Source organism: Mycteria americana, chromosome 1 (genome assembly GCF_035582795.1).
Source record: "Mycteria americana isolate JAX WOST 10 ecotype Jacksonville Zoo and Gardens chromosome 1, USCA_MyAme_1.0, whole genome shotgun sequence".
NCBI classification, from domain to species: domain Eukaryota; kingdom Metazoa; phylum Chordata; class Aves; order Ciconiiformes; family Ciconiidae; genus Mycteria; species Mycteria americana.
In genome coordinates this window covers 104,419,990-104,441,456 of record NC_134365.1, presented here as the reverse complement: position 1 = coordinate 104,441,456, position 21,467 = coordinate 104,419,990, and the positions used below count along the sequence as shown (strand labels likewise).

Genomic DNA, 21,467 nt, shown 5'->3' with positions numbered 1-21,467 from the left:
GAAACGCTTTTACATTAACATCAACTCTGAGACGTATCTTTATGATATCTCAACACCAGTATATGGGTCCCAGTAATGTATGGACAAAGACAAGGCCCATTAGTGCCAAATGGAGTTTTCACCTGTTAGAAAGAAAAAGACATCAGACCAAATTCTTGTCAGATATGAGCATATCACGTGCTAAAAACAAAGACCCAGACCTCACCTGCCAGATTGGCAGCTAGTAGAGATGCATGCCCTTTTATTCTTCAGCATCAAATTTTAAAAGAGCAAGCTCAAATTGTGCCTTTGTACAGGTTGGTAGCTATGGCATGCAGTGGTGCTTTTCTGAGCATCTTGAAGTACTTCACAAAATATACCTTTCCCTCATGCTCTATCACTGAACCAAGCTACATGCTGCTTCTTAAGGCAAGAAATATATTGCTCACATAGATCACAGCTTTTCAAGCACAGCGAATTAACATGTGCAGCTTGGAAAGCCTTGCTATCTAAAGGACACAGACCAACGACTTGCTCAGAAAAAGACACAAAAATGCAAAGGCAAGGGAAAGCTGACTCAGAAGAATGGAGTTAAACAAGTCAGTGTGGCTTTGCAGTGAGACAGAGGACAGTAGTCTAAAACTTTTAACAGAGAGGAAAGAATTAGTGCATTGTAAAAGCAGTGCACCTAGGAATAATGGGATCCAATTAAAGGGAAGATGTATATCTCACCAAATAGCAGGACGGACTTCTAGCAGTGAGGTCTGTCAGGGTTTGGAATAGTGTAGTGGAAACCAAGTGTAGTGGAAACCTCTTTCCTGTGAGAGATTCAAAAATAGACTGGACAGAGCATTAGAAAGATAACAGCAGGAGCGATCTTCTATAGCATTCAAGCAATAGTATTGATGGGTCCACCAGAGGGGCAGGCCCATACTGTTTCTGCAGTCCTTCCAGGTGTGGAGCTGCTAGCAGAAGCTAGTGGCTATTCAGCATCAGGCCCCAAAAGCGTTTATGATTCCTTCCTGCTACACCACATTGTTCAAGCCCTGCAAACTTCTGCCTCTGGGAAACTTAAGTCAAAATAAACTGGCATCATATCTGCAAGAATCTGGGAACTGTACTTTTATTGCGTGTGTAAAACACAAAACTAATTTTCTTTGTATTCTTTCTTCCTGTTTTAAGAATGGGTTTCTTTATCCTTTAAAACTGTGTACTGTGACAGCAGTCATGGGTTATTCAAGTCAATCGTCTTGAAATACCTTTCTGCTGAGTGCCATGTTCCCCTGATGTAAGTTCAGATGAAACAGGTCCACTTTATTCCTCCCTTTCCATATACATACACTTGAGCTTGTGTGCTAGGTTTCCTAGCAATTTCACCCCTTGGGCCCTGCAGCTAGCATGTGTTTAACTTGTGAAACATGCACAGTATAATTTGGTTTCCTACTTAGTCTTTACAAAGTGCACAGAGTTGTCAACACTGTCCCTCCATGAAAACCCAGTGTTTTCATTCCCAGTTTCAAAGTATTCATTCCCAGTTAGAGGCAGAGGGGCTGTCCATGCAAACAAGTACAGGCATGCACACCGGTCCTCTAGACAGCAGGTGTCTATAAAGAGAAGACAGTGGAAGAAAAGGGATGGATTGCTGAGTACACTGGAGCATAAAGGTAACAAGTCAGACAGGTCACCCATACAGAAAGGAAACAGTCTTAGCACCTTCTCTTTCATCGCCCAGCTCAATGCAAAGCTGCCTTTTCCACTCACATCAGGACTTCTCATCTCATGGAATATCAAGTCCTGCTCTGTACAGCTCAAGAAGCCTTTGCCCACAGCAACCAAGGAATTTCTTCTCGGCCCTTCTCCTCCTGCTCTTTGGATGCAGTGAGCACAGGACTCACCTTCCTTGACTCTGCCCTCCCACCCCAGTACCCTGCCCTTGGCACTGGCATCTCACACCACTCCAGTTCTGACCTCAAGCGCCTGATGTGGGTGACCCACCAGCAACCCTCTCTGTGCCAGGCCCTGCAGGGCTTTGCTCAGGGGTGTTGATGCTCAAGGTCCAGACTTACAGGGTCCATCCCCTGCAGCAGCTTCACATTCTGATCCAGCAAACTGAAGCCTGCATCATCCATAGCAGCTCTTTGAGCCTCTGTAGCAGACACCCATTTAGTCCGTACATTCTCAAAGGCCAAAGCTGGAAGCCTTTTCTTTTTGTAGCCTGTGGAAAAGAAGAGCTATCAAGTAATGAAAATGTCATACTTTATTTCTTCTGCCTCTGCTCTGCAACTCAAAAATTGCTGGATCATTCTCTTGCAAGTTGAATATAATTTTTCTTCTCAACACCTTTCATTTTAAGGTCCATGAATTCAGTGACATGCTGGCCAGAGCTTCCTAGTGCCGATTTACTCGCTGAGCAAGTGGTGTGCAAGCACTGAGCCTGCGCTTCCTGTACACCTGGTTCCGGTGGCCCAGCTTTAACCTGGAGAAACTGTGCCTGAGGTTGAAGGAACTTAGTCCCCCTTCTTGCCACAGAAAGAACATGTAAGAGTTTCAATCAGCCATCAGGAGAAAGAAATAGAGCACTGAAGTAGGTAGGGTACTTCAAAGCTCTTGCAAACATTGGGTTTCTCCTTTACAGACTTGTTGGGAGAATTTTGTAAGCAAGTTAACTCAGAAACAGAGATAATTATCTTTCTCAGATCACAGAAAAAATCCATGTCAAAGGCTAAACTGCAGCTCAAGAATTACTTGTGTGCGTTTTTCTTAGGGTATATAGTAGAGTTATTTACCTATGGAAATCACTAAATTCCTAATGCATCATGAGAGCTGATCCAGACTGGGCTGAAAATTCAGCCAGGCATTTTCAAACATAACTGCAAATTACAGATGCCTGGATTTGTTTGCCCAGTGTAGGGCTTGGTTTTCACGGGTCTCGCAAACTGGAGACTCCGGACGGAGCCGAAGGGAGGGCAGCTGCTGAGAAAGCAGCCTCACAGACCCGGATCCTCAGTGCCGCTGGGGCCGCTGAGCCCTCCATGGTCCAGCTAAAAAGATCTCTGTGGACATAGCTTAGCATTCACACCTCAAGCTGGCTGCTAGCTGTGTGTTTACTATCACTTTCCTCTGCTCCATATCTGCGTATCTTTTTCGACTAAATTCCTGGCTCAGATAAATATGAATCTCCTTCTCTGACCTGCCTGTTATCCAGTGTAGACCTAATTTAATAGCAATGCGTTACAAAGATAGCACAGTCCTAACTGATGAGTCCTGGAAGCTGCAGCAGTTGGGAGCTCTGTGTAGGCTCATTTACCCTTCTGATTTTCTGTTCCCAGCATGATAAATGAAGAGGAGTTCAATCCCTGTGCTGCTACAACTAGACTGTCTCTAGTGTTGAGTTTAAATGGGGAGGTATCAGAGTCTACTTAAAGCATTTAACTGAAGTATTTTGAATTGAAGTATTTTGAATTGTCCCTGCTTCTTACATTCTCAGTGACTTCAGTTTCTAATTTGGCCTTCTGAATAGCTTCAGATTAGATAATTAATGCAGACTGCACATGCACCTGCTTCAAGTTCATCCTCTAACCATTTTGTCAGTCCAAGAGTGGTCCCTTCCTCATCCCACCTGAAGCATCTTGCATCTGAGCCTCCTCCTGTTGAAGTTCATCTTATTTCAGACCTCTGCTAAAAGCAGGGCTTTTTTTCTCACCCCACGTGAGGCAAGCAAGGGAGAAGCTAAACTGAACAGCAGTTGCAACGTGATTCATTGGACTGAGACCTTTCCTACTAGAGGGGCTGTTCCATTCGCTCAGCTTATTTCCTTCGGAGCATCTCCATGTCTGTAGGTGAGAGCAGGGTGCAGCCTTGCATCATGTCTACAGCTACATGGCTATGCAAGTTGCTTAAAGCAACACTGTGATTCAGGTGGTTTAAAATAATGATTTTCTGCAAGACACATTTTAACCAATGGAAAGCTGTTCATCTCAGAGGCCTGTATCAGATAACCATGGTTCATGCATTTTATTCCCCACTCTCAAGTAGCATGCATGCATGCCCAGCCTTCCTGGCCATCTCTCTCCCCTGTGCCTTAGTCAAGGAGACTAGGCTCGCATGAGATTGGATGCACTTGCCCCACAGACTGCATTACTTCTCCTCTCCCTGCGGGCAGCCTGGGAGGTTTTGCCAGTTGCTCCTCCCTTAGCTCACCCCTCATCCTTCTAGAGCAGCAAGAGCTCCCCAGAACAAGGCCTGGAAGTACACACAGAGAGGCACCAATTAATTTGGGGAAAGTTGACAGGCTGTGTACAGTTCCCAGACCATTAAGAAAAACAGACTTCTCAGAGGGAAACATCGGGAAGCTGAGAAGGATCCTGGGGAAAACCCCAGCCAGGAACGGAGCTCTGTACAAGCAGCTGATGCGAACAGCACACTAGGAAAGCATCTTACGGTGGCCATCACTGCTTTTCTTCAGAACTACCATCTCACCCCTGCACCCATGGAAGCATTTGCTACTAGTGTGAGTATCTCAAGGACAAATCCCAGATACTGGTTGTACAAGCTGCTAAAGACACATGGGAAGCAATACGCTCCAGCCCAGCCAGATCGCTGTCTTGGTAACAGCTGTTGTCAGCTGTAGATTAAGACATCGGCATCACTCTACCGGGGGTAGAGATCAGCCCTTGGCTCCAAAGGAGCTATTCCACATCTGGAGTGTTTGTGGATTCCTAAAACAACACAACCTCATCAACTTACCTATTCAGTGGATAATTTCTGAGAAATAACCCCTTTCTTTCCCCTGCATGCCTTTCATGTATATTACCTGTATTTTAGATATCTGCAGTAGCTGATATCTAAAGCTGATATCGTAGCTGATATCATCTGGTCATATCAACGAAGTTTTCAGACAGCATTTGGTGCTAGAGGGCTCCCATCAGATGGAGAGAAGGAGTTAATGACAGGACTATACATCCTGCCTGACACACCAGAAAAGCCAGGGGTCTTCCTGAACTAAGTTGAAAGCTGTGTAGGCATTAATCTAATTTAAGGTTGGAGAAATGAAAAGCAGTGCTGCTTGAAACAGAGTGGGGATCTTTAATTATTTAGGAAGTGGTGCATTGGCTCTCAGACAACACTGAAATCCTGCTGCCAAGTTAATGGCCACTAGCCTCCTTCATTGTGACCTTCTTTGAGAGAGGAGCTGAGGCCTGTATTTGACGGGGCATTTCAGAGTAAGGAACCTTGTTTTCAGCTTGCCAATCCAAATTTTCATAATCTTGAGTAATAGGAACACTCAGTGTATCTGCTGCAGGATTCTGGCTCACTGGCAGCACTCATGTTTCAGAGGCACAAAGTATTTCCCCAAAACCACTGAGAATTATTGTAAACTTGATGGAAAAAGACTGCAGATGTGTCACTGGTGTTCACTTGGAGTGAGGGAAGAGCTCTGCAACATCAACATTGTTCTTTTAAGGCCAAATGCTCGTTATAACAAGCAAAAAAATGAAAAGTAATTTTTTTGAAACGGTTTGTTCCAGATAAATACAGCCAGTATTTTTAAAACAAGACATATTAACTCAAAGGAAATAGCAGGACACTAAGTTCCCAGGATTTCATAAAGGGAGGGGACACATTAATCTAGTCTTCTAGTGTAGTCAAACTTAGTAATTGCAGAGATCTTTGTTAAACTAGTCATGTCTTTGTATCTCAGTGCTTAAGGTTACTGATTGCTCAGCTCCAGTTTGCAGTGTACAGGGTACTGCTGGGTAGTAGTTAGACAGTTTGAAATACATCACCACCTACAGTAGCCACATAGTAAACTACCAGCTTTTTAATCTCGCTGCATTTCTTTTTTTTCTTGAAGCTGCAGCATCTTAAATATCTCAGCCTCCTTTAAAAAGGCATGTCTTGCCCTCATCCCAGCAAAGTCCTGAATGGAGACACCAGCGCACCCCAAAGACTCAGAAGGGAGAACCCTGTGGTATGTCTGGGCTTAAAACCCAGCACGGATGAGTTTTTGAAGTTGGTGCTGTTCCAGGTGACAGGAAAACCCCTCTTGCAAGGAACTGCTCCACAGAAAGGCTGCCATACTGCTTGCGTGGGCACAGCCTCTGTGCCTTTCATTATTTCTCCACTTGTGTGGCTGGGTACAACTGCATTCAGCCAGATATCAACTTTATCCACAAGCCTTTTCCTGCTGCCTGAAATTATTTCCATGTTGGCTGCTTGGCCTGCCTGCAAGCAGCTGTGTCGGGCTTGTAATGAGGCAATTACATACGCATGGCCCTTTTACAGGAAAGGCCGAGGCCATTTCTCCGTGAATTGATTGGACTCCTTAATGAGGCTTATCTGTTTTCCGTGCTCTCTCAGCCAGGCCAGTCACCCTGTCTGTAGGGAACTGGCCTAGTTTGCAATGTAGGTTTTTGCCTCTCCACTTAGCCCTCCTGCCCTTTCCTCTTCACTGTCTGCAAGCAAATGTTGTCATGTATCTTAAAAACCTAGTGATCTCGATGATCATGATCTCTTCTTACTGTATGTGGCACAGCTTCTTCCCCCTGTAGCCTCAGGTCTCACTGGTACTTAACAGCCTTTTATTTCGTCTTCCTACCTCTCATCCCAGCCTCCTGTCTTCTCATTGCAATAGGAGTCACTTTGCCCTTCAGGTATCTTTTGGACCTTTCCTCTCGAATAGTCAGACTATTCGAGAGGAATTTAGTGTCTTCTGGCACTAAATCTCATTTCAGTTGTTCTATTGTTACTACTCGGAACATCTTTGAGCTTCTCCTTCCTCTTATATTGTTGACTTAGTGGTCTAGGGAAGGGAAACCGTCGTTTGACTCTGCTTGCTGAGCCTACGCAGGTTACTGTGCATAGCCAATTGTTAGGGTACAGCCCTGCAGCTGCAGGCAGGAAGGGTAAGCTGAACAAACAGGGGATGCATGTGACTGAGATGTGAAATCTGTTGTCTCACTAGCAAAGCGTCTTTAAGACACCCTTATAATCATGCTGGATATTATCAAATTTTTAAAAATCTTTAGAAACCAGACTGAAATCCCATTAAAAAGATAGTTCACTGGGAGGCAATCAGTCCTTCTTGGGTGCTGGACTTCCTTAGGACTTGCTTAGGAAGAGTTTTGTGGGAACAGGTCATCTCAGTTAATATGTGCCCAAAGTACCCTGTACCACACAAAATCCAGATGGCTATTTCTCATGGATACAGAGGTGAAATGCAGATACCTGGTCTGCATGCATGTTCATGCAGAGCTGTGATTGGGCTAATGATCCCTTTGGTGTGAGCACAGCACCAAACAAGTGCATCCAGTTTGATGAGAAGTCGTGCAACGCTGTGCCTGTGGGGCTCAGATCCCTTACTACAGGTTTCCTTGGGCTGCTCTGCATCGCAGTGTAGCTATCCTCAGACATGTGAGTTGTGGAGAACCAGCGTGCCACAGAGGACCAAGTGTCAAGGTGGAGCTTGTGAAGCCCTGGACTAAAATTCTGTCCTGGATTTTGAGTAGCTGAGGGCAAGTTATTGTGTCCTAGATCAACTACAGGAATAATGCAGAACTGAAACACTGGAATCCACATCTTCAGCCTGGAAAAACCCTTTGCAACCATTGCCTGACTCTGCTGGTTCCTTTGCTTCACTAAGCATCTGCCTACTCGACATTAAAATTCAACCAGTGCCTGGGATGCTGCTTCTGCACGAGCCTGGGATTGCCCTGCCTGACCTGTCCATGGGTGCTCTGCTGCCCAGACGAAACTGGCATTAGACATCAGGCATTTCCCTGTTACATTCCCCCTGCCCCACATCCTCATGTCTCCTCTCCTCTCCACTCCTCTCCCCAGGAGAATACTCTGAGCACAGTGAACACAAGCAAACAGGATCAGGCATCTCACAAAAAGCACTTCTCACAGAAAAGGAAACGGTGACACCCATGTGTTGCTGGAGGTTTCTGCAATCACCTCAGTCAAGGACTCCCAAAACACTATACATACACACAAAATAATTGATTTACATTTTAAATGGTCTGCCACCTCCTTCCCTGAGCAGCAGGTCGTGGCGGAACAGCCAGGGGCCTTATCCTGCACAGGGCACAGCAGAGCCAAGAGCTGCTTGTGTCTCCATAGGGGATGGGCTGAGGTTACATACGTGCTGCCCTGCACAGGCATGCTGCCCGGCAGAGACCAGGTGCTGCAGTTTGCTGCCTCTTTTGGTAACGATGGCGCTTGATCAAACCATTCTTGGCAGCCTTTGACAGACGCGGTAAGACACTTGCTCAAGAAGCAGACGGCCTGGGCTCTGTTCTGTTCTCTGGGGGTGTGGGCTTCAAACTCTTTGGTCTGTCTAGCAAGAGATGATTTTTAAGCTGGTGCTTAGGGCAAGGCTAAAGCGAGCACTTGCCAGCCTGCCTGTTAAAGCCATGCCAACACATAGCAAAGAATTCAAGGTTCCCTGGGGCAGAGGGGAGCTCACGCACCCGCCTGGTAATATGACTGCTCTCCTGACAGCTAAAACCCTGACTTCCCTCAGGACCAATTCTGTGGGATATGCAGCAGTGGCTACATATGCATTAAAATGCACAAGTCCATACATTGCCCTCTCAGCAGAGGCTCCTAACCGTGAAGATTTGAGGTAATGCTGTTGTAATGAATCGGCCCGTGCAATGCTGGGAGCATATAGGCACTAGGCAATTGCCAAATATTGTGATTACTAAAAGGGAGACTCAAGATCTCACTTGTTACCTTTCACAGTGATATTTGTTGGTTTTGCTAATCTCACCAGACAGTGCTTAGCAAGCACAGGCCAGGCACTCCTGAGAGCTACATACCATTGCACAAAGAAAAGAACAACTTGCCATAAATCCAGCCTCAAAAATTTTCAACACCAGCCAAAAACTAGTGCAAGGTAGCTGGCATACCCTTCCTATATAAGGGCCCTTCCAGCCCGGACTGTTGATGTTAGGACACGTTACTAATGCACTCCACGGTGGCAAACAGGAGGCTGCTTTCTCCACTTAGGGCCCAGGAGGCTGTGAGGACAGCAGCAGCAGTCCCACCTCATCAAGTTAAACTGAGACTTCGTGCAGTTACTCTGCTGAAAAGAGATGCCTTTTGGAAGATGTGGAGAACCTGGCACTGGTACCAACCAACCGTCCATCATGAAAAACAACGCTACGTAATGCTAGCATCGCACCCACTTTGCTAGCAGAAATGCGTCAACAGCAAAGGGAGGGACTGCTCAGAGGAGAGGTTAAAATAATGATTATCTCATTTTATTTTCATTGTAGTCACTCTCTGAAACAGAAAGTAGATAGCATATTCACCGCTTCTAATTTCCTGATGCCTACAGATGTTTCCTATAATTCTGTTGTGAAGGACACAGCTCCTTGCCTGCATGTCTGGCACTGGCTGCTCTCTGCTGCCCATCTACTCCCGCCCGGCACTGCCTGACTCTACTGACAGAGGCAGCCACCCCATCGCTGGGGACAATGGAGACGCACTTGCACTTGCAGTGCTCTTGAACCACACCACCTAACTCCAGCCACCATCTAGTGGTCCCTGTTGCCCAGCACAATTAGGGTGTTTTTTTACTCACAATAACCATTTGCCTTGATGTTCAGGAGCTCTAGGCAGTCCCGAGGTTACTTGGAGGGAAGTACCAGAGAAGGACCCTGAGCAAACTTCTGATCCAAACAGGCAGCAACGCTTTCTTGAGAAAAGCCTCACTCCAACCACTGTGCTAACTATCCAGGCCCTTTTACATGTAGGCATGGGTAGCTCGAACCACTCAAAGAAGGAAAACCAGCAGGAGTTTCCCCTCTACTTTTAGCAGGCAATGCAGGGAGTACATGAACCATTTATTTACAGTATAGCAGACAAGTTCAACACAGTGCCCCTTCCTTTGAAAAGCATTTGTCCCTTTACTGGTTTCTGGCTACATGATATCTCCCACGTCCACCCAATTCCCAAATCTTGCGAGCCTTTACATTTGGCAGATCTGAGTCTCTGTAGTTTTGAAATTACTGCACTGTATTTGGGAGCTGCTTGCTGTCTTCTGGATGAAAGCTGCTCATCCTTGCTGAGCTGGAATATCCTCACATTACCCTTTGGGCAGTGCTTGACCCTGAGTGCCAAGATGGCAGCAGTTCACGAAGGAACTCCAGAAGGAGAAAATGAAGACCAGACCACTGCAAGTCTTGAGAAAAATGTTGCCCTAAAGCAAACTCTTGCCAGACACAGGGAAATGTTACATATTTTTACATATTTTATGTAAAGGAGGATTTTCCTGCCTTTTCTCCTAAAAACAAACAAACATGCAACCCTCCTTTGAAGTCCGCATTCCTCACACTATTCTGCCCTGTGTTATAGTCGGAGCTTCTTCCTCTTCATCACCCTCATTATAGCTATGCAATAGCCTTGCAGTTGAGTTCAGACACACACTCATCCTATGTTCATTCATCTGTGGTGGGATGAGTGTTAACCTGGGTACCACATTGAGGAGGGATGTTGTACTTCTTGGAGTTGTTCTTGTGGCTAGCTTATTCGCAGACTTCAAGAGACAGGCTGGCAGTTATTTACACTCACCCAAGAAGCTTGCTCTCCACTGAAAACATTACAAAAAGGAAGAGTTTAAGAGGAGACCTGACATCTGTGTTCCTGCAACGTGCATTTCGGTAGTTCTAGTCAAATCTTTGTTAGGGCCGCTGTGAGAGCTCCTTTTTTATTAAGGCTAGAACTCAAGAAAGCTGCTAGAGATCACTGGGCTCTAACAACACTGACTGCCTTGAAGGTAGCATGAGTAATCAGGAGTCCTTACCTCCTCCTGCCTGTCTCCAAAACTTCTGTGGCTAGTATTTTTTGACTTTTTTTTGACATTTCTCAATTAGTGAGCACTCCCTTGTCTGAAGGAAACCAGAATGTACAGCTACATAGAGATATGTACAGATGAGATGTGCACCTGAGTCAGAGCAGAGCAAGCCTGTCTTCAGGGCCCAGGAGCTCAGACTGGTCCCAAACCTAATCTGAGGTCCCACTGTTTTCACAGAGTGTTCAGAAATCTGGAACCCAAACTCCAGCATTCACAATATATTCCCACAGGCTGCAGATTGCTTTCCCTGGAGCTGCAAGATTGAAGACTGAATCTGTTGCATGTGACATCAACCAGACGTGGAGGCCACTCTGCACTGGCTGAGGCTTGACCTTAATGTAGAAAAAGCTTTATCTTGGAAGTGCAATGGTTCTGCACAGTTGTGCACGCTCTCATGTGAGACAGACAGAGGCTTACCACTAATTCCTTTTGTTGCAAGTCAAACTAGAAACCTCTTTGCATGACCTTTAAAATGCCAGTCCCAGCAAACAACAGCCAAGGATTTTGCAGAGCGTGCTGGGATCATCATTATACACCTCAACATAGCTTTATACTCTTTCACAGCTGGATGGTATATCCTGATATCAGCCTCAAAATTCTCTTTGAATCTTTCAAATGGAAATCTTACTTTCTTTGCTCAGCTTTCTGTTGTGTTTCACTCCTGTATCCTGGCAGTGGGGGACCCATGGCAGTCTGAGGCTGGTTATTCCTCTTTGCCCAGATATCTGATGGCAGCTCGGAGGAAAAGGATGAGGACTCTGTGCACGCTGCCATTCTTAAAGCTCACAAAATTCTCATCTGGGATGTGAAATGGAGGTGTTTAGCTTCCAGTAAAGGTTGATCAAAGAAAACACAACAGAAAGAGAGAAGTAGAAAAATATTATTTCTTTTCTAGCATTTAGGATACACCTGAAAGATCTGCACAGTATTCTGGTCTTGTCCTCTCCTGGAAAGTAACTGCGATAAAGCTCAGATACACAAAGCTTGCAGACCTAGCCTAGCCCCCCCAGAGGACGGTGCAGAAGTGGCTCACACAGTAGCTTTTGCTCTGGTGGAGCACAGCACAGTAATTATCACTCCTGTTCTATAGCGAATGGTAGGAAATGCAGATAGGAGCCTTGGCCTTGCATCCCAGAGTGCTACAGGCTATGCTGACACAATGATGGACAGGACTGGCTATAAGGTATCACAGAGCCACAGCTGCAGCCACTTCTAGCTGGGGCTTCTGCCCAATAATTAAAATTTACCACAACCAGACAAGGAGCAGCTTCATTGCCAGATAAGACGCCACGTGAATAAATAAACCACATAAATCCCTCCTGAAACAGAGAGCTGGAAGGTCTCCAGTGAGAATGATTTGTGAAGAAGGGGAAAGAGAGAGATGGGAAGAAGGATGCTTTACTGGGATGGAGAGGGGTCAGTGTAGCAAGAAGAGGTTTGTTTATTCAGGGCTTACATCTTGGGATGTGTTGCTTCTTGAGTCAGGGGCCCAGCTGCTGAGCTCCAGTCAGAACAAGCATCATGAGATTTCCTTCTAGGGATGTAAAAAATGGGCCAAGGCGAGTGTGAGCCCACCCACTTCCTGGGCAATCTGTGCTCAGCCTGCGTTGATGCTTTTGTGGATCACGAGGACAATGAGCAGGCTCAGATTGTAGGTAGCAGCCTCTCCTGATTTTTGCTGCCCAGTTCCTCACGCTATGATTCAGGTATTTTCCCACCCTCTTGCCTTTCAGTTTGCTCCTTTGGGGGAGTTTGTGTTTTAAACCTACCCTGCTAACTTACCTCCCCCTTCCCAGTCTGAACAATGTTCCCCTTTCAATATGATCCTGATGCCACTGATGTACTCACATGGACACAGATGAACGAATCAGTTCGGGTTATGTTGGCAGGAGGGTGCAAACCGGGATTCATCTAAGTGGCAGATGCAGAGAGACAGCTTTGAATGAAACTACAAACTACATATTAGAGAGATTTTTTCCATCAGTAACTTGGGTCCACTCCTAATTAAAAACTGTTCTTGAGCTTTTTTTAGTTCATTTAAAGAGGAGTTCCTTATGAGCTGCCCATCTAGGCTTACCTGCACTTATAAAATGCGAGAGCCAAAATAACTGGTGCCTGTAAGAAGAGGCTGAAAATGAACATTCAGTTACCTATTTCCTGCCATTGAACAAGACAAAAAGAGTGGCAGACTTGCCCAGGTGAACGTAAACTTGTCTATTCTGTGCTATTCTCTGCTTTAAGGCTAAGACCCATATCCAGGGACCCATTCCAGGTTTCTTTAGATTATCTTCCTTGTACAATAAATGAACTTAGGGGTAGAAAAGGATAGTTTGGTGGATTGGCCTCTTTGGACACTTGCCTTTAGAACAGGTACTAAAGATACTCCTAACTGAAGGAAAGATTTTATTACTTCAGTTCATGCAGACATATTACTATTATGTTTTGCATCATTACTGAATATTATTGTGGCCTTTAAAAAGGTAGGACTGTCTGACATGCAGGTGTGTTTGGCTGGTAATGAGATGCATTCACGATGCATTCTCCAAAGTGTAAATTCATGTCCCCTCCAGACAGACAGGAACTGTAGTTTAGATGATGTACCGTGTGAATATTCAGCAGCCTTTTGCCTCCAGCTGGCCTCAGCGGTCAAATAGAAGATGGGGCGAGGAGAAGGGATTAGCTCTTGCCTATGGAAATGGTCACCCCAAATTGGTGGGGCAGTATGAGAGGAGCTAGTACTGTCATCACTTCTCCCTTGCTTGATCTGCAAGCGAGCAGGACATCTCCAGTTCATCAAACCCCATCTTTGCAGGGGAGTCGTTTCAGGAGAAGGGCTACAGCACCTCACCGCAGGGATAGGAGACATTGACCCCCCTCCAGCCCCCAGGGAACCCCGCAAGGAGGCACCTTCCCTGCTACAGCTTAACATGTCACTCCCAAAATGCTGCTTTCTGTGTCAGAAACAGATACTTGAGAAGTTTGAGAATGCCTCTTTTCAGCCAAGCTGATTGCGAATGAGTTCAGTTACGCTGAAATACAGGCACCTCTATCAGATTAAGGCTGTACTGCTCCCCATGCAAGCTGAGAGAGTTACCCCACTGTATGTGGTATAACCTTTCCCAAGCAGACAAGGTCTATGACCAGCTGGCTCCTCAAATCCTGCAGCTACCTTACTGAAAAACGAGAAGGGTAGGTGTCACGTCTGGGAAGGCTTTGCACAAAGAGCATGTCATTTGCCTTCAGAGGGCTGAGCCAGGCAGGGAAGAGGGGGTATGCAAGAGGCTCCATTCCCTCCTGAAATCCAGTGCCTTGGTGAGGGTTGACGCTTTAATTTCAAAGGAAACCACAGCACTGCTTCCCAGCGTTTCTTGCTGGCCTCCAGGTAGAGTGTGATGATGGTTTATTTTGACCCCACAGATGCATCCCCCATCCCTTTCTTAGCTGAGCAGGTCCTACAGGTGTAGAGCTTTGCCTCTGTCATGCAGCAAGGAAAACACGCTCCTCAGCCACCCGTGTGGCTGCTGCTGTTTGAAATGGGGCTTCTAGAGATCTCTGACACAGTATTTGTGGGGCTTTTGTGGATGCTTAATGGAAACTTCTTCCGAATCACTCGGCTGCCAGTAATGTGTTCCCTGTGATGGCTCACAGGCAGTGCCTGGGCCTGCATTCAGCCGCGTCTCAGGTGGGAGGCAACAGATTGCAAGATGAAATACCAGTGCCACAGACCAGAACAGCCTTTACCAGCAGGCATGCAAAAATATGATTTTTCTGTCATATCAGCCCTCTGAACAGGACAACACATAAGGATGCAATTTCCTCCGCCTCTGGCCAGAGCGGTTAAAGGGAAGCCCTCACCCCTGTGCTGCAATTTGCTCCTGCCACCCCTCCATCCCCTCCCGCTACAGCAATGCAAGCGCTTGTTGGGCTGTGCTGTGAACTCAATTGCTGAAATGATCTGGGTTAAAAATAACCTTGTAAAGAGTTAAGGGACGTATTTTTAGCCCAGATCATTTCAGTGATCTAGTTTACAGCACAGCCCCACAAACTCACACTGGTGCAAGGGAGGGGGGGAGGGTGGAAGGAAAGGTCAAGGGAGAATGAGCAGTTGGAAACATAAGCTGTCTTTCTGCCAAAACCAGGACCTTATGAAACTGCACCCCAAAAGCACTGACCCTCTCTTGTTTTCATCTAGCGTACTGACAACGGCCTTCTTGTGGTGCAGTGTTGAAACCTGGGTGCTAAGGATCACTATTTCTGGATCCTGTTTGTGTAATCAAGACACTAGCCCTGAGCCTCGGATGCCTTATTGTGTCTGCCTCTCACACACTATATTTTTGCCATATTTGCTTTTGCTGAGGTAGATTGTATGTGCAGCAACAAAAAACCCCCTGAGAGTCACAGGGGAGCTTTGCAGAGCTTGTGCGAGCGCAGGGTATGGGAAGGCGGCCAGCACGATGGACTGGTGTGAGAACAGGCTGCAGGGAATTGTTCCTGCGAAGCTCTTTAGAAGCAAGGGAGGGATGTAGAGGTCAGGGACTGACATCAAAACCACGTCTAGATGCAGCTGCATGAGAATGGGGGTGGAAAGTACACAGGACCAGTACCAAAAATTGTGTAACGGTCACTGATTTCATAGCCACTGAATACTCCGGCCTTGCAAGGTGCTGTGGAGGCCTTGCACCTCAGATAAAGGGTGCTCCATCAGGCCAAAATATCCTACCTGCAAAAGCAGACAAGTCAGAAGATTTATAGGGGAGGGAAGGAGAGTAGGGCAGTACAAATCTCTGCTGATATTCAGCTGGTATTTAAGTGCTGCTTAAGCCAAAACACTCCACCATATAGCAGCTAGTAGACCTTTGCTATTTTCATCAGCCAAACCAGGTGCACAAATCCAAACCTGAACTTCTCCTTCAGTATCTGCTTCTGACCCCCACTGGTACCCTTTCAGACTACCATTTCCAGTAGCATATTATGGCCAGTGACAAAACTAGTGGGATACCAATGCCGTGAGATGGAGTCATGATAGCTTTCAATTGCAAGGGGTTGGGTCATGACCAAAACTGCTAGCTGAGGGCTGTTGAAGCCAGTTTTGCACCAGTCCCAGTAGGACATTCAAATTCATCCCTGAAGCCACCTCTGGCTTTCCAGTTTTCCCCAGGAGTCTTTGCAATTTTGATTTCATAAGAAACTTGTTGTCTGCAGTGACAATTGCCACCTGTAGCTTAAATCCATGATCTTTAAGAAAAGCTCTTTGTGAGTGCCCAAACGGGATGCACAGAGAAACTCTTTACCTCTTTTCTGTGGGCCTTTAATATGCACCTTCTCTCACCTGGTGCCCACAGTGGGTCTACGGGCTCTAGCAGGAGAATTGGCAAATGTCATTGAGCCAGGTAATGACATTGCTGTCCTGAGGGACCCCCTCTGTCAGACGTTATTACTCCCACATCAGGCAGCCTTACTAGCCCTCGCATTTTCTGGCACATTAAATCGCCAGTGAAGGTGGGATTGTTCTTCTCCAGTGCTGCCAAAGGGACCAGGTTCAGTTTTAAAAGCAGATGAAGAAAGATGGGATTTTGAAAACCATTTTCAAATTTACTGAATTTTATAAATTTATTTGGAAGAGGAAAATGAAACCCCTTACACAGAACTTGCTAGTTGCACTTCCTCTTCTGCAGACAGTGCCATGCTTACATTGATGGTATAATTCAGTTCCTGTTTTGCTGCTCTGTCTGACATTTTTCAGAATACGCAGTGCTTAGGCACTTATTTTTACAGAACAGTAAAAGACCTCAGAGTACCAGTCACCAAATTACTGATGGAGGAAGTCTTTTACCTTAGCTTGCTGGTTTTAGCCCATGCAGGCTGACGACGCTTCTCTTCTGAAAAGGAAAAGAATCAGCAGTTGGCTGCAAAGAGTGCAAAATTAACATCTGAGTAATTTCACCTTTTTTGCCAAAAAAGGGGAGAGCTGCTCCTCTTCATCGTTCATAAAAGTGGTGGGCTATGTCACCAAGACAGGAAAAATGACCAGGAATGGGGGAGGCTGCATTAATATCATAGGGCAGGAGAGAGCCAGCACTGAGCTTTTGGGTGACAGGAGCAGATGTGTGTCTTAGTCGTGGAAGAGGCTGAGGGCTGGTACATGCTCTGGGGTGAGACTGAGAAAGTGAGGCTTCCCACCTTCCTCCCAGTGGCAGGGAGACTGCCAGTCCAGCCCCTGGAAGTCAGGGGTATGGTGTTCTCCTTGCAGTGCAAGGAAGGGAACTTTTTGCATCTGAGTGCCCTGCTATGGCACTTTCCCTTGACTAGAAGTCATAGAGCCTGGCACACCAGCTGGGAAAAAAAAAAAGAAGCTGTAGAAAAAGCTGGATACAGGAGAGCTGCGTAATTGCCAGAAAGGATCTGAGAAAGGACTTTTCCTGTTGCAAAACGCGTAGCGTAATTGGAGAGTCTGCAGCTGGCAGTTTCGGGAGGACGCAGCCCGTGGGCTACTTGTGCTAATCTTAGAATGGCATGTTCACTGCTTCCTGGGCCCTGGCCGGCAAGCTTCACGCTGGCGAGAGCCGCGTTGCAATCAATGCCTGCTACCAGCAAAACAAGAAATGCATGGAATCATTCCAGCCTCACAGCTTTGATCAAATCCAAAGAAAGGGAGCTGTGTTTTCAGACTGTAACTCAAAAACAAAAAAAAAAGGGAAAGAAAAACCACAACCACCCCAAAACAAGAGGTCAAAGAGGCCAAGAGGAAGTGCAGTGTTTTTTCTGGGTAAAGGTAAAGGGCAGTGAAAGAAGATCTTTGAGAAAAAGGGACTATGAGGGAGGCAACCCTTCCACCACAGACACTGGGCACCTGCAGCTCCTCAGCCACAACTGACTCCTCAGTTCAGGTGGCCGTTCTGCCATCCCCAGTTATGCTGGGAGCCGGTATGCTGAGCCAAGCCTCCCAATCCATCCTGCCTTCCCCAGGTTCATTCTCTGCTCCGTCCTCTTTCCAGCCTGCCTTCCCTTCATGGCAGGGAGCTAGCCTGCAGCTGGGAACTGCTCTCCCTCCCCACATAGCCCAGCCATCATTTTTCATGTGCAGCAAGGTTGCCCTGCTGATCTGCTTACCTCACTGTTTCTTCCGTTCCCCTTATCTGCCACTTCCCCTGCCTGTAATTACTCTAATGAAGGCTGAAAAGATGAGGGGAAGGTGCTAGAAGTTCACTGAGAGGAGACAGCTTGATATGGCTGGATTTTGTGGCTTGATGCAGGAAAGCTGGTCCAAAGCGTATGGGCAGTTTAATGGGGGAGATGTAGTCAGGATCCTGGAAACAGGGAATGGCAGACATCTACTGGGGCTTGTGGGCCTGGGAGAAGGAAGACAGCATTTACTGGGAGCATTTATTTACAGCTCTCTGAGAAAGGAAAAGGCCCTTTTCCACAATGCAAACAAGCCTTAGCCATGCTGCTCTCTACCAGGTATTTCAGACTAGAGAGTGCTCCGAGCTGCGGATGATGAGATGATCCTTAATGTAACCTCCTCAATTTGCTTTTAATCTAGAAACTAGGAGTCTAAAGAAATTCCTTCTTTAATATGATTTCAAGTTTCCACAGCTATTTCTCCAGCCCCTGTAGCGTGGTGACCCAAAGGAAATGGTCCATACGTGGGCCAGATAGGTATTTCAGGGGGCCTTTCACCTCCAGCGATGCTGAAGAAGTGGTTATGTTAATGAGACAGCAGGTCCCTCCCAGGCAGAGCGGTGTAAAGGGAGAAGGAAGGGCCCTGCTGGAGCCTTTGGAGAAATAGAAATCCATTCCTCTAGCAACAGCCTTTGGGGAAACTTTCTGACTGTGAAGTGGAAGAGTATTGAGGCAGAGGGGTGAGAAGTGTGGTGCTGGTCATGCATTCTTGGTGGCGGTACAGGGAGCGGAGGTATGAGGTTCCTTGCTGATGGTTCGTAGCCTGGTTTGTTGTTTTGAGGTCTCTGCCTCTAACAAAACAAGGATTGTTGGTTAGTTGTTCTCAGTTCCTCTGGTTTGGTTTACCCTGGCATCAGATGCTGGAGATGAAGAACAAAGGTTTCCTTTCATCAACTTTGATTTCAAGGCTTTCTACTCATATTGCTTGATACACACATAGCAAAGAAAACAAGGTAAATGTGGGAGGACACCAGGGCTGTGTGCTGTGGGAAGAGCCACACCATCCAGTTTCCAACAAGCCTCCTGCTTCTCAGCCTGTTGTCAACCCAGGGGCGGGGAAGTTTCTCTCAGCCCTGGTATTTCCTCCCTCCCCTCGACCCGCCTCAGTATTTCACTGCCAAAAAAGCAGAACAGCACAGGGACATCCCCAAGCAGATGCTGGCTTGCTGTGAGGACAGGGAACGGCTTCTCGCAGCAGAACCACTGGAAAAGAAAGGGCGCCAGGGACCAAGGCAGTAAAAAAGGGATGGGAGGGCTGAGAAGGTGTATGGGAATGTCCTTTACTGCCCCGCTCCATCTGTTCACTGCAAGGAAAAGATGGGGAACACATATTTGGCTTGAAATACTTAGTTTGCTTCCAGTGAAAAATGTGGAGTGTAGGCTTTTCAGCTAGAGCTGAACGGCTCTGCATGAATTACTGGTTTTCTGGGATATTTGAAAATGCTGCGAGGTCCTGTCTTCCCAAACCTCTTGCTCTCAGGCTGGATGATTGATGCCAGATGTGAGAAACTCTGCTTTAAGTCCCTGCTTACTCTTGAACTTTATAACACATATGTAGGCTTCTCTCCAGCCTGCTTGCTTTTCCCAGCCTTTACTCATAACCTGTTGTTACCGATTTGTCAGAACAGGCCAGCAGAGACCAACTCAGAGGTGGACAAGTCAGCATCACCCTCAGTGGCTCAGCTAGCAGGGAAATTCAAAGAGCAAGCAGCCAATATCACTGGAAAAGAGGTAAGGAGCTCTGCAGCCACCAGCAGGTAATCAAGTGGGAAATGAGGCACTCGCCTCTGCCTGTAGAAGTTAGAGTATCAGTGATCTGAGCATCAGTCCCCTTTGATTTTGAATCTTCACAAAGGATTTGTCTCCTAGTGCAATGCAAGCTATGACAGTATCTTCCATGCATTGCTGACTTGTGGACGAGTATTTTGGTACAGCCATAGCTCAAGACAACTAGACACTGTAACTGAGACACTGTAAAGCTTGGTAGGGTACACATATATACCTAACAGTAGCAGACAGCAATGCATGTACTATCTAGGCTGGCTTTTGTGGGCAGAGGGCAACAATGAATAATGAAATAGCTAATACTGAGCCATGGAAAAAGAAAGCAAACAACAGATTACGCACTGTAGAAGCCAGTGGCTGTCACCAGCACCTTGTTCACAAGAGAAGGTTTGCTCCAGGTAATTCCTTCTGTATGGGTCTGAGAGAGAAAGCTGTCTGTTTACTTGCCCTCATTACCTCTGCCCAAGGACATTTCAGACTCTGTGCCTATCTCTATCATGCTGAAACTTCATTTTATTGAAAGCCCACTATGCCAAGCATTACCTCACAAGCTGACTTTCACCAGATAAGCAAAACACTAGAATACGTCTCTTAAGAAGAAAGGAAAGTCAGAGGATGAAGGTTGACATTTTAGGAGAGCTCCCTGTACTATTAGGCACTTTTTTAGAAGCATAAATGTTTACTGGTGGCCCTCTTCAGTCAGTGGGTGCCCTTTTAAAACTGAACGACTTCCTTCTGCTGCTCAGCTGATTTCAGCATGTCCCAGGCTGGGCCTAAGGGGATCCTCCCTGTCACCCCTCCTGTCTTTGGCTGGATGCAACGGTGACCTCTGTCCTGCAGGGCTGGCATGCCACCATCTATCAGAGGCTAGCACTCACATAGCCGGGCTCCAGGATGGGAATAGCTAATCTTTTCCTAAGCACTTGTTTTCCCCCCTCTAGTCACCAGCGCACCACTCCATCCGTCCCATTACAGTCATTTCCTCTTTTTAAGGTATGGGATTGAATTGCACTAAGTCCCTCACCCTTCAGAAGGCAGCAAGTTCCCAGACCTCTCTTGTGTTATCTGCAGACCTCTGCTGCTCCCAAGCCAAGGCAGTGTGGAGGGGCCTCACAGTAGGGGGAAACTCATTTTCTCCAGAGACAGAGGAGGACAAAGTTTCCTGTCTTCTCTCTCCAAGCCATCTGTCACTTCCCCACCGGCTTTCTCAAGCTGGCTTCAGATTAATGGCTGAGTGGATGGTCTTTAACCCTTGCTTGATCCATGCCATCAAAGGAGAACCTATCAACCGGGGAACCTCTAATACATTCACTGTGGCACAGCACAACATTTCATGGTTGCAAAATAGCTGGGTTTCAATAAGATATGATATTAGTGCTTCCTAGCGTGACATAAGGATAAGGACAAGGCTGCCCTTGGCTGCTTAGAGACGCAGCATTGCCATGCTGGGTGCAGCACCACCAGAAGTTATGTGATATCAAGTCAACAGGTCCTCCAATACAGCCATCTCTACAGAGGGCAAAGACGCCATAATCCAACTTTTCACACGCCTGCCTGTTAGAAGGTAACAAAATTATCCAAATATTATATTGTGGATATTATCCAAGATCCACAATGTTATCCAAGGATTTTGTCTGTTAACACATAAAAAGTGTGTTAA

At 46.5% G+C, this 21,467-nt stretch overlaps 1 protein-coding gene across 1 annotated transcript in view; it reads left to right on the top strand.

Moving 5' to 3' along the window:
• Nucleotides 1–21,467, top strand: part of RCSD1 (RCSD domain containing 1) — a 35,127-nt gene that overhangs the window by 5,326 nt on the left and 8,334 nt on the right. The window contains exon 2 of the mRNA XM_075515880.1: nt 19,646–19,753. Coding sequence (XP_075371995.1) covers nt 19,646–19,753 — 108 coding nt within the window. The remainder of the gene's footprint in view (nt 1–19,645; nt 19,754–21,467) is intronic.